Below are 14,097 nucleotides of genomic sequence, written 5' to 3'. Positions count from 1 at the left end.
TTTGAGGACGTTGAAAAGCTTCTGACCGGCGGAAAAATTTGTTAAATGAATAAATTAGATTATGAAGAGTGACGATTTGTAGATGGTGCTTTTCCTTTAATACATACCTTACGCAATCTATTTTTCAGTTACTTTTTAAAAGTGGTGGGGACAATATCGAGCCTGGTAAAAAGTGGTGGGGACATGTCCCACCCGTGCCACCCGTAAATTACGCCTATGTCTCACTTCAGACTTCAACAGAGTTGCAGCAGGGAAGAATCTTCAGAAGTTCACCAGCTCAATGTGAAACCAGTTTCTCAAATGACTCACCTGCAAAGCTGTTTAAACAGCACTTATGAATCTATTCGCATGCAGGTGACCAGATAACGGTTCTGAGACACAGTCTAGACCTAACTAAACTCAAAAAGTAGAATTTGCATCTGTGAAACAGTCCTAAATTGAATAGGGAAACCATGTGACGGTGCATGTAAAAACACAGATGTTCTTATGCATACCAGAAACGACAGCAAATCAACAACTATGGGTATGATGGATGGATGGATGGATGAATGGATGGATGGATAGATAGATGGATAGATAGATAATGGATGAGTGTGTGGATGGAAAGATGGAGTTGGGAAGTTGTAAGTTGTGGCAGAGCCCTGTAAAATAATATGTAAAGTTGATTCTGATTAAATGATCTTGATTAGTTCCCTTGAAACCAACTCTTAATTGAACAATCTGTAAGCTGTCTCAAGTTCAGTCTTGGTCAGATTCTTCCAAGATCAACATTCCACAGAAAAACGCTGAAGAACCATCTCACAGATATAGAAATAATCATGCACGGTCCTAAAGCGTCTCATTACTGTGTACATGATTTTATCTTCAATTGAGCAATTACTGTGTTTAAAACAAAGCCACTTTAAAATACATGTGTACATAACAGAAGAACACAGGCAGCTCTCACCACAGCGCTACTGTTATCACCATGTACGTAAATCTGGAAAAAATCTGGAAGCAAATAAGACTCAAACGCAGTGATTCAGCGTTTTTCACTACTTACAAAACATATTTACCAGGTTTAAGAAAACCACAACAAACTCACACTGAGGTAAGCGCTGTGTGGTTTGAGTTAAATGTTTTACCCACAGTAATGTGCCTTGCGTTATCTTACAAACTATCTGTTCTGGTCTATTTAGCGACAATGCTGCTATCTGAAACATTGTGTAGACAACTCCCACTGCCTCTCTCTTTCTCTTCTCTATCTCTCTGGTTGTGATATCGCTCCATGAGCACGCCAGCTCTAGTCAAGAACTCTGTCTTGTGTAAATCGTGCCTTTCTTAAAAAAAACAAAAAAAAAAACAAATGCAATCTAATTTTTGCCCAAAACAGCATTCCTGTGAGCTCATGCCCTTCACTAATGACCACATATTAAAATTCTTTCACTAAGAAAAATATGCTAACATGCTCAGAGTTGATTTGCTGAGAAAATGACATGTTCATTAATGATTTTAGACTCACTGATTTTATTATATGATTAATGACTTTAGTAAATGTTTTAGACTTGCTGCTGAAAAAAAGAAGAAACTTAAACCAGCCTTGTCAGGTTTTTGCCACTTTTGAGCTACGTTGACCAACATTAGATAGATAGACAGACAGACAGACAGACAGACAGACAGATAGACAGACAGACAGACAGACAGATAGATAGATAGATAGATAGATAGATAGATAGATAGATAGATAGATAGATAGATAGATAGATAGATAGATAGATAGATAGATAGATAGATAGATAGATAGATAGATAGATAGATAGATAGATAGATAGATAGATAGATAGATAGATAGATAGATAGACTGTTAAAAAAAAGTTGAGCCAACTTAAAATTTCAAGGCAACCAGCTTCAGCAGATTTTTGAGTTTTCTCAACTTGTTGTTTTAAGTTCACACAACAAAAAGTTGAGAATCTCCAACAAAAATATGTTGAGAAAACTCAAAAATCTGCTGAAGCTGGTTGCCTTGAAATTTTAAGTTGGCTCAACTTTTTTTTTTTTTTTTTTTTTACAGTGTAGATAGATTGATTGATTCAGAATGGATGGATATATGTTAGTTGGTTGTTGTTTTAACACCATGCCAGCTTCTAATGCCAATACTATAAAAGAGCTATTTAAAAAAAAAAACTAAATAAGGCTTTTAAAGTTTGAGATAGATAGATAGATAGATAGATAGATAGATAGATAGATAGATAGATAGATAGATAGATAGATAGATAGATAGATAGATAGATAGATAGATAGATAGATAGATAGATAGATATCGATTGTCTTCCTTTTAAACTCCACAATACATGGACTTCTTGCAGCCCCGTCTGCACGCCATGAAGTAAAACACACTACGTCCTATAAATACGACACCATCAGTTAAGCTTGTAACTGTACACTCCGCGCGCGCGAGAGACACGCACCAGCCGCCGCTCGCGCAGCCAAACGCGCGCCGTAACCGGAGATGCTCTGCTCATCATCTCTACGATTAACGCCAGTGACCACCGTGACACCGAGCTCTCCTCTTTCCACCGAGTCAAACATTTGCTTTGCAATGCGTGTTTAAAGCGTAGGCTACCAGTTGCTGTTGTTAAGACCAAGTAGCTGTATGTTCACTTGTGCGTCTTGACCATCAGCTAGAAACAAGTTTTGGAGCAAGGTGGTTTAGCTGGTCTAAACTGGTTGTTAGCTGGTACAAGCAGACCATCTTTGATCGACAACAAACCAATCTTAAGGTGGAAGTGGAAATAGCAACCAGTTTGGACTACCTTATACTTAATAATAATCTTAGAGCAGATAATCATTTCCACATATTCCACCTTAAGATGGATAATGTGACTGGCTATAGCAAGAAATCGTTAACATAAGGGGGCTTTGATTTGATACTTCCCAAATGTCATATGGGCATATAGCCTAATGCGTGAAGCTAGTATAGAAAAAGCTATATGGTTACGACAAACACACTTATAAGTTTAGCTACTTGCTTTCTTCTTCTTCTTTTTAAAAATAAAATAAAATCCAAGTTACAACTAGCAGTGTTAAGTTTTGACACCCTTAAGAAAATTCGAGTTCAAACTCATAAAATCGAGCAGACATTTTTTCACATTGTAGCCTACATAAAGATAACTATATAGAAAATGCTCACAAAAAGGATTTGTTTGTTGTTGAAAGGCTGATGAAAGAGGGTATCGGTGAACACCTACCGGCCAGGCGAACTGAAAGGAGATGATAACGGTCCCGAGGTCATTGGCCTTGTTTGGGTTTCCATTGAATCCTTTCAACTGAAACGTATTCCCTCCGACCACGCTCGAGCTTCCAGTGCCGTACGTACATAAGCCAGATGTGGTGACCTCCACTTGGTATTCCTTTAGACACACTCTCAAGTACGTGTCACATTCGTCCTGATCGCACAAACCGTTTTGCGCGCTCCGTGCGCCGTCACAGCAGTCTCCATTCGCGAGCTCACCCCTGTCATTCTCCACGCTGATCAACTGGAGCTCCAAATAACCCGACGACTGGCACACCTAAAAATAACATAAACAGCAGTTAAAATATGAAATGCAAACAGTTTGGCTTTGTAAGTCTGCACGGAATAATTTGTCTCGCTCCCATTAAAATACAAGCCAGAACATGCAGCAGAACACAATATAGCGGATACAGTGCACTGACTTACATATGTGTTAAAGGAGTGATCTAATGGTTATACAGGTATTGCAAACATACCAATCAAATGCCCTCGCAGCAAATACGAATAAGCATGTTTTTGCAATAATGAAATATGCACTTTATTTAGGCAATGCTTAAAGTTTCGATTTACATGCATTACAGTGCACGCGGACTGGTTTTAAAACGCCTTTAAAGTTTAAGGATCACATGATTCCAAAGACAGCAGGATAATTCTATTAGGACAAGAATCCCAAAATCTAATTTGACAAAAATGAATGAGTTTCAGTTCAGTGTAAATCGGTTGTTTAATCTATAACTTTACAACTAGTGAAGAAAAAGATGGACTTAAAAAGGCATAAGGAAGTTTAACTCACCTCAGTCCAAAACGTCAAAATTAAGAACGCTACTGAGAAACAAGCTCCAAAATAGTTATGCATGACTCCTATGAAGTTAATACGACATGATTAGAAAAAGAAAACACACATATGCATCATTATCCACAAAAATCCAGCCATTCAAAGTGATTCCTTTCTCCGCAAGACCTCCAGAAGATGAGATGAAAGTCACACACATGCATCCACTCGCTCCTCCAGCGCGCTGCTCTCACTATATCAGTCAACTACTAGCCGTCTGAAAGGGCTTGATTGACAGTTCAATACACCATTGGCAAGCCATCAGTTGTAGTAGAATGTCTGCGTCAGCCAATCGCATAGTCAGAGGGCGGAGCATTCCTATAAATTATAGCTCTGACAGGCTTATTGACTTCGTTTATAGAGTAAAGAAAAAAGATTTTAAAATGACAAGAAAAACTATTATTTAAGAATTTTAATCTTTCACGGAAATAATTTTCGATTCTAAAATATTTGAGAGTTCAATGGTTTTATAATTACTGGTAAGTATGTTGACATTCTGTAAACGATTGTTACAGACTAAGTTTTTTTTAGCGTTTTGCCCTTTTTGTACTCTTTCACAATCCAAAACTACACTCATGTCAAGACACAGGGTGAATGATTGTGGGTAACAGATATAGAGCGCCCTCTAGTGATCGATTACCGGCGTATTTTAGTTAAAGGTAGGCCTACTGTATTATTAGGTTTCCTCCTGAAAACTTCAATAAAAATACTGTCATTCACTCTTTGGCCTCATGTAGTCCTGGCTTTTTGTACGCTTTATTTATTTATATATAAATAAATGTATTTATTTATTTAAAATAAATAAATACATTTATTGAATTATTTAAAATAAATAAATGTGTTTATTTATGTTTTTTCGTTGTTGATGTTTTTTCAACATAATACAAAAAGGGTATTTTTGAAAATTTCCTGACAAAGAGCATACATGCTGAACAACAACTTGAAAAGACTTTTGAAGTGATTATCACAATTTGAAATCGTCATAAAACAGACTAATCATGTTTTTGATGAATTTAGTAAAAACCAAACATGTCTGTTTGTGTGTGTTTACATTAAGCACTTGCCCATATCACTCTCACATCTCTTTATTATTTGAAGTCATTATTGTGCCTGATAAAACAGCGTGGGAATGTTTTTTTGTTTTGTTTTGTTTTGTTTTATTTAATTTTTGTTTGATTTTTTGTGGTCAAAGGCTTCCCACCTCTCCGCCATGATACCAGACCTGAACTTTTGCTCTTTAGTGAAGGCAGATCTAAAAGAGTTTGTTAATAATAGACTAAACCAGATGATATCACAGATTTATTGTAGAGCTGTATCACGTCCTGATTTTTGTTGATGTCTTTCTATGTCTGTCTCTACTCTTGCTCTCTCACTCATTAGGAAATGGGTGACGCTATGGTGTTAATCTAGCCGTCAGACTCCATCCTGCGTTCCTCTAGTGCCGGTCCATAGCCAGAATAAAGAGAGGAAGTCAGCCCGAGAGCTGCATGCAGAGGAATTAGATGTTAACAATGCTTGCTGCACTCTGAGGATGTGACACACTGTGGCTGTGATAGAAAGAAAGGCACCTGCATTCTGTTGAACTCATACAACATGTACAGATTGGGAAGGGGGTGGGAAACTTGGAAATATTTTGCACATGGAATAATATCTACACCACAGAAGCACACGTTATTTGGGTCTAAGGGTATGACTAATTGAAGTGTTGTTGTTGTCATTGCCGCCATTGTAGCTCTATTTTAACAGCTGAGGTTTGGCCTGCAGTCAAAAATGCAATTGCAGTTTTGATACAGTGTTGTTGATTGATTTGTTTGGTTGCATGACAAGATAAAAGATTACAGCTCTGTCTGTTAACATAAGAGATTAGCTCACATATGAAATAACATTTTGACATGCAGTGACGCTAAAAAGCCTGCTTCTTATTTGTTAATATCTTAATTTTGAAGGCCTTTAACTTCCATGATAAAATGCTGAGAAACCTGTTGTGTACAATTTACTACATATATAGCCTATATATATCATTGATTTACATTACAAACTATCAGAATTTAATCTTTTTGTTATATAAATAACAGCAACAGCAATATATATTTAATAATATACTCAATATATCTTACTTTAGGAGCCATAAAAGACTGATGTATCAAATATAAAACATTTAACATTTTTATATTTTGTCTAAAGGTTTTATAAACTGTTCCATTTCAATAGACTTTTTTCACGTTTCCGGGTTTCTCAGCAGGGGAAGCCGTCATAATTGGGTAAGCTCAGAGCAGCAGTGAATGGGAGAGTACCACAAATATATTTTTTGCATTCCCATTTGCTCAAATAGCAAAAGAAAAACTCCACAATAGTGTTTTCATGACTCAAGGGGGAAAAAATGAGAGACTGATTACGACAGTCAGAAGAGAGAACGATGTCAAATTTATCATCCCTCCCACAGATGCTGTTTTACAAACACCCTTGCATTAGCGTTAACTTTTTTTTTTTTAATGTGAAGGTGTTATAAATGTACATACATTTTTTACAATATCAAAATATAAAAAACTTTTGAGGATTTACGATGCTGATGACCATCACAGTCTTGTGAAAAGTGTTCATGTGAGATTATTTTTTAAATAATTATTTGTTATCAATGTGTCAGGCTTTACCAGGTTAGGTACATCTTAAGTGCCCAAATCTATGGCCACCATAAATGCATTCACTCTGTCTTCATCTCATTCTCTCTCCTTCCACTTGAAGAAGCAGAGAGAAACAGAAGTGAAGCGAGCAGGCGTGTCATTGGGAGGTGTGAAATTCTGTCTCAGGTTTATAAATGTCAGTGATGGAGTGTGAGAGTGCTTAACCTCTGACTTCAAGTCAGACTTCAATTACAGCTAATGCAGATTCCTTCAGTGTGTGCACTCTACAACTCTTTTAGGGTCACTGAAGGGGTGCGACATGTCAATGAGTTGACCTGTATATCTCATCTTCAGAAGAGCCACTTACAGCTCACCTCAGCTTGCCCTGTTCTGATTGATATCTGAAAACTGATTTTAGTTGCTAAAAAAAGGGTGACTGCAATAAAACTGTGTTGATCCCTTTGCTTACTCTTGAGTTTTACATTTTGTTTTTGTTCACAGCTGAGCTGTGGGTTACACTCTCATAGAAAAAGCAGGACATATTGAATTGTACTTAGCCTACATGTTGTGTGTACTCAGAAAATCTTTGTCTTATGTCTCTCACAATTATACATGGCTGGTTCACAAATACCGCGTTTTTGGGTTGCACTGTGCTGCTTTTTCAGGTTTTAAGTAAGCATGCATAGATAAAGGTGTTGTGCCGCATCTCGCTTATGACCGCCACGTAAAGTTAAAATAAGCAATAACAATAAAATAAGATTATCAATGTCAGTTATGAAACAGCGGACCAATCAGAAGACGGCGGAGTCGGGACAAGAATCGCGAGCATTTGTGTCTCATGGTTTAAACAAAAAAAATAAAATAAAATGGATAGAAATATCACGTACAAGCTTTATAGCGCTTTTATGGTATAGCCTACTTTTTTTTGTCCCCAACCACTTGTATGGAGCTTTGCTCCACATTTTGTATTCAACTGAAGAAAGAAAGCCAAAATATACTTTCAAAAAAGAGCTGAAGTATGGAAGTATCATGAAATACTGTATATCTTTATCGGATTTCAAACTGCCAAACAATCCTAATAAACTTTGATACAGCTTGTAAGTATATTAACCTAATTTTATTTTAATGGTTATTTCTGCGACTACTGACACCATTGCACCAAACAAAATTGCGAGCAAATATTTGTTGGGCCAAACAGGTAGTCCAGTACCATACTTACTCCAGTAACCTCGCTGAATTAGTCAAAATGAATAAACTTTAAAAAAAAAATATTAATAATAATATTTTTTTTCTTGCTCACATATCCAGCCTGAGACTGTAAACTACTGGTAATTAGACAGCTATGTGACCCCCACTGCAAAAAGGCCAGTTTTTGAAGCCCAGCTGTGGTTTTGATCCAGGCTTCTGGGAAAAGATGCCATGGCAGAGTATAGGTCTGCAGCCCATGAGGGTTAACCTCAGGCGGGTATGTGCGTGCCTAGCAGTGGGTGGGTATGTAGAGGATGGAGCTGTTATCAGCTCAGTCAGCTGTGCCAATCATTCATTGCATTAGTGTGCTGTAAGAGAGGGAGGAGTACACACACACACAAACACGCACACACAATGAGACATTGTGTTGCTTATATACAGTGATGAATAGAAGGAGATAGGCAGGGTTGGTTGAGCATGGATTATGTGTTTCTCAGAGAAATCCCTAAGGACCCTTTGTGTGTGACTGTGACCTTCTACACATGAGAATATTCTCTAATGTGTGTTTGTTTAATATATTATATGCATAAAACATTCCTTCAATTTGATTAGGACTTTTCACTGTTTTTATCGCTCTGCCAGTCTGTGTTCGCACATACAAAAACAGAAGGTCTGTGCATTAGTGGTGAAGATTTCATCCACTAGGGGCCTCAGCAAACTTCCAAGAGGGTCGGACTCCGGAGAATGATTAATTTAAATTAATAAATTATTATTAATGTATTCAAATAATATAACTTAAATCTAAATTAAAATGCTAAAAACACATTAAATTCACATGTCTTCAAATATTCTGTTGAGTCAAAACTGTTTGACTCTTTCTGCAGGTTACATCGCTAGTGGATGGCATCTAGAGGAGGACAGCAGTGAAGTATTTTTACTTTTCAAGTTTCTGACCTTTATCAGAGTATTTTTCTTTAGAAAACTTTACTTCACAATATTCCAAAGCATAACATTGAACTTTTTACAGCACTACGTTTCATATTAAATATAATTTAATACTTAATTACTTTAGAAATCTATTACTTTCTTACTTTTACTCAAGTAAAAGTTATTCAAAGATTTACTTTAGTACAAGAAAGTACTACATTTTCAATGTTCTTAAGTATTAAAGGAAAAACGAACAACAACTTTTAATTATGAAATGCAGTGCAGTAAAAAAGTATAACACTATGCTTTGGAATGTATGAAGTAAAGTTCTACCAGAAAGACTCAGGAGGTGAGGATAAGACTCAAAAGTATTTATTTGACAAAACCAAGACATTAAAATACATTTCTTTGGTGTAGGCCCCATCCGTTGCTTGAATCAGTAAGTCGTAGACTCGAGTTATTACTGCCGAAGACGAAGGCAGGTGTAGGGCCAACCTGGTGGTGGTGGAGAGGATGGAGGGGAATGATAACGTCAGTATCTGCAAACACAAGGAAGGGTGAGTAGAGAGCTTATATATTCCTCATGTCGAGTGACGATTGGCAAGATCTAATTGTAATGTGTGACATAGCATTAAGTCTTCCAAGTAGAACTTGCGCTAAAGCTTCCATTTTTCCAAAAAAAAAAACACTCCGATAAACTACAGATACTTCTTCAATTTACTTGAGTAAAGTAAAAATACTTCACTATTGTCCGTCTCAGTCTTTCAATCATTTATTTGATAAATTTGTTTAAAAATGGATTCATTCAAGAATGAAACAATTTATTCAATCATTCACAAGCAGTTTGTTAAAAAACACAGACACTGTGTCCAAATATTCCTACTTCCATACTGTATAGTAACCCATGCAAAAAATAGAACAGACTGTCTGAATTCATAGTGTTTGAAAAACAGCAGTCGAAAAGTACCCAAATTACCTGTTGCTTCTGATTTTGGACACAGCTAGATTCATTTAATAAAGAACAAAGTGGCTTTTCTTGAGTGAATCATTAAATTATTCACTCAAATGATTAGTTTTGAACGCTTATTATAAAACGCTGATTCATTCTTTCTGCTTTGTGTTGCTCTAGATGCCAATTCTGCTTTGGTGTCTCTTGAAAAATTGACAAGGTACATCCAACTTAATCTCATGTGATTTCATGTGAATTTGTACAAAGTGATTTCTAAGGAAAACACGATTTTTAGAAAACATGTAGGAGCACGATGGTCCACCCCTAATTATCAGATAATACAAAAAAGTATAAATGAGATTGTATGAAATCATACTAGTTAAGTATTACGAAATGTGTTGCAATATCCCATTCTTACTCATATAAACTAGCTTAACTATCTTAATAAATAGGCTGCTTTTTCCAGAAAACCTTATACCGAATTAAGTTCCTCTTCAGCCTTAAAGTGTTATTCGAAGGCATGTACTTTCACTTATTACCTGATGCTTGAACATGTTTTTCTCTCTTGTTAAGACATGTTAAGATTTTCTTTAATGACTTCTTGCACACTCCTCTGTGTTCTCACGTTTTTTCGAACAGGAACAAGAGAACTGTTGGAAATGTTCTTGGGCAGGGAAAGATCCTGTGCAATTGTGTTTCACACATAGAGGTATTTTTCTGTATGAGGTAACATTTCCTGCAATAGAGAGAGAATGAGAGGAAAAACTGAGGAGAAAATGGTTGAGAGACATTCACTCATTTTTATTTTTTATGTTTTTATTTTTCCTTTGCTGTAAAGCACATTGGACAACCATGGGTTGTAATTAATAGTGTTATATAAATAAATTTGCCATTGTAGCGAAATCTTTCAAAGGTAGGCCTACTACATGATGCGGGGGAATCAAGGGGAATTCCACAGACATTCCATTCTGTTCCAAACACTTCACAGCTCAGTTTAGCAGCACAGGAAAACACACAGAGTCAAGGTCATATCACTCTCCCTCTTCCACGGTAAATTTCAGCCTGTACAATCCCATGCCAAATCACATTCCAAGTTTTTGCATGAACGATACTAATTCCTGAACCTTGACATGATGTTGGAGGGCATATCTTTACATGTGGGGCAATAATCCTTTCATGTGCATGATTCTGGTATTATTTTCCTTGGAAAAGGAGACTGAGAGCGTCAAAGAGGAGGAAAGTCTGGCCTCTACATGTCAAGAAGACTACAAAGTGCACACTCACATTTGTCCTAATGCCAAAAGTAATGCCTGGGCAGGTCTTATCAATCAAAGCAGAACAGAAGAGAGGAAAAATCTAGTCAAACAAAAGAAGATGAGAATGGCTCTTATCTTTGTTTACTGTAAGCAAAGAACACTCCAGAGTTCTCCGAGGGCTCTTTGTGACATCACAACTCCGAATTCTGGATTCGGTTCTAAATGCAGTCAACTTTGTTGACAGTTAAGAGTTTAAAGAGCCTGATCTGTTTGTCTTTGACGCCTCAGATCTTTGGCGCTGCTCAGATTCACGGTGGTTTGTATTTCAGAAGCTCCCGAGAGCATCATGTCTCTCAGAAGATAAGCATGTGATTGATAATTTTCTGATTGTTCTCATATGAACTGATAATGGGGCAGCTTAGTGGCATCATGCCAAAAGAACGCTGTGATGTCATGATTGAAATAACCTACCTTGCTAACAGTTCCAAGCATGATCCAAACATTATTTAAAGAATCTGGCATGGAAGAACTGTTTAAAGCTTTGACCTGAATCCCTGTGAATAGTGTGAACCAGGACTCATCACCCAACATCACGACCTAATCTCCCTGATGCTCTTGTGTTTGAATGGTAGCAAACCCACAGCTGTGTTCCGACATGCAGTGAAAAGCCTTCCGAGAAGTGAGGAAGCTGTTATAGCAACAAAATGATAGTTTAAGGCTGATGGTTTTGAATTAAAATGTTCAACGAGCACGAATGGGTGTGGTGTCAGGAATCCACACACTTTTATTTAATGTATACTGGAAAACATATTGATGTTTTGATATAAATATCATAAATGTACCATTCATCCGGAAGATATAATATGATGTGCCTTGCTTTCATCACACCTTCTTAAAAACACTGTGACTGCTTAATAGGTCATTTGTCTCTACATTTCCTATTCTTCTATTCATATAAAACAGTGTTTCTCATTTAGTTTTATTTTGAGACCCTTTGGACATCATTTCATAATGTCTACGTAAATGTCTTTAAATAAACATGAAATATGTATATGGAATGTTAAATTTTCACATTACCACGATGTAGGATTTGCTGGGTTTTTTTTGTAAAACATATTCCAATAATCTTTTATTTACAAACATTTTTACAGTGTACATTGGCCAATAAAACATGTGAAATTATTAACATGGATAGGCTGAAGAGAAGCATTGGCAATTCTATAAATGCATAAATGCATGTAATTTACTAAGAGAACACATGGAACAAACCCCGGGCCAATAATGTATCATTATAAATCATATTGTCGAGTGATATATTATTTAAAAGAAAAAAAATATATATATATAGCCTATATATAATTTGATTCAATGCACATCCTTTGAAGTAAATATAAATATGAAAGTGTGTTTTCTTTTAAAAGATAGTAAGCCCTTATTTTGTCATCGTATACCAAGCATGATTACATGCTTACTGTCATTTTATTATTTGTATTTAGTATTGTTTTTTCCCTGTTGGCCATCTATCAGAACAGCCCTGTGAAAACGACCATTTGAGAACCACTAATATAAACCAATATGTTTTTTATTATTGTCCAGGGCTTTGCAGGGGATCATTTGCTTTTCTTTTAGGCTGATAGATGACAAGCCTACACACAGGACAGGTGGATGTGCTGATTCAACCTTTACCTGAGCATTACTGCTCTTAAACACTGCTAGACATAATGTCTCCAACACTGCATCAAAGACACACACACTCACCACCTATACATTCACTGAACTACAGTATCATTCATTAAAACCTCACGATAACAGACGCACCGTCTCCCTGTGCTTAGAGAGATCTGTGAAGGTGGGTTCTGCAATAATAGAGCAGCTGTTTTGACTTCAGAATGTGTGTGTGTCTGCACGTCTGGATATGGATTAACTTAATAGTGTGTGTGAACAGAGAAGTGTCTTTTAAGTAGGATTTTAAATTGTCTGGCTTCAAAATGCAGTATTACGGTCAGTCTTTTACGCAGAGGCCAATTATTACCTGACCACATAATCATGCAGTGTTACGATGTAAATCACTGTCTTTACGATAAATAATTTCATGATTTCAGCACAAATATGTCACATTGCACACTCACCGAGATAACAAAAATGATAAATGTCAAACTCAAATATAATGGACTGGTATATCCATATTTTATATATCTACCACAAAGATAATGTTAACTAAATGTAAAGCCACCCCTTCACTATTTTAACAACATTTTATAGAGAAACCTAAACAAAAGCTTTCAAGACCACAAAAGGTTTCTATGTGACGTAAAAAGGAAATTAATTGCACAGAAAGGTCACACGTACTCAAAATACTCAAATGTTTTTGCTCTTATTTTATAATCAAGTTTTGATTTTGATGTGCTCAAACTATGTATCTCAGCAATACCCTTCATAACCACTTGAGGGCGAACAGAACTAGTTAGTTGATTAATTAAAAAAAAAATCAGGCGGAAGTGAAATCATTGTTGCCAATCAAGATTTAATCTCTAACCTTAACTTTTCACGTTGCATATTTTATAAATATCTCAACCAATTTAACCAACATTTAAACATAGTTTGAATACATTTGGAAAAATATACTGAAAAAAAAATACTGATTTCAAATTGGTAATTTCAAACAGGGAAAAACAGTAGCTAGTATGGATTTTCTTCTGCTTCATGTAATGAAGAAGTGTCTCAGTCAGACAAATCTGTTTTAAAATGAATTTATCACACCGGGAGCTGTGAGATCACGCTCGATATCTCATCCTATAATCATTTTATTAAAATCATTTTATTAATTTAGCACATACAATAGTCTGTATAGCATGCCAGGGGAGCTGCTATAAATTTAAAATCCATGGTTAATTCTAACGATCTTTGAGCAGAAATATTTCATAATGTGTCTATTTTCCAGTTTCTCTTTGACGGTGACCCATTTTCCGAGAACTGAAGATGTACGTGTTTTCTACATACACAGTAGGCCTTGTATTATATATATATATATATATATATATTTAACAGTAACC

The 14,097-nt window shown here is 36.1% G+C and overlaps 1 protein-coding gene across 1 annotated transcript in view; it reads right to left on the bottom strand.

Annotated features, from left to right (window-relative positions):
• The window catches only part of LOC306882855 (protein jagged-2-like), a 50,917-nt gene extending 46,581 nt beyond the window's left edge, over positions 1-4,336 (bottom strand). The window contains exons 1-2 of the mRNA XM_079437821.1: positions 4,065-4,336; positions 3,228-3,548 (exon numbers count right to left, since the gene is read on the bottom strand). Of these exons, the coding sequence (XP_079293947.1) occupies positions 3,228-3,548; positions 4,065-4,127 (384 nt within the window). The 5' untranslated portion in view covers positions 4,128-4,336. The remainder of the gene's footprint in view (positions 1-3,227; positions 3,549-4,064) is intronic.
• Positions 4,337-14,097: the final 9,761 nt, after the last annotated feature.

Source organism: Barbus barbus (assembly GCF_936440315.1).
Source record: "Barbus barbus genome assembly, chromosome: 16".
NCBI classification, from domain to species: domain Eukaryota; kingdom Metazoa; phylum Chordata; class Actinopteri; order Cypriniformes; family Cyprinidae; genus Barbus; species Barbus barbus.
The sequence above is the reverse complement of the archived record's forward strand: the minus strand, read 5'-3'. Positions and strand labels throughout refer to the sequence as shown.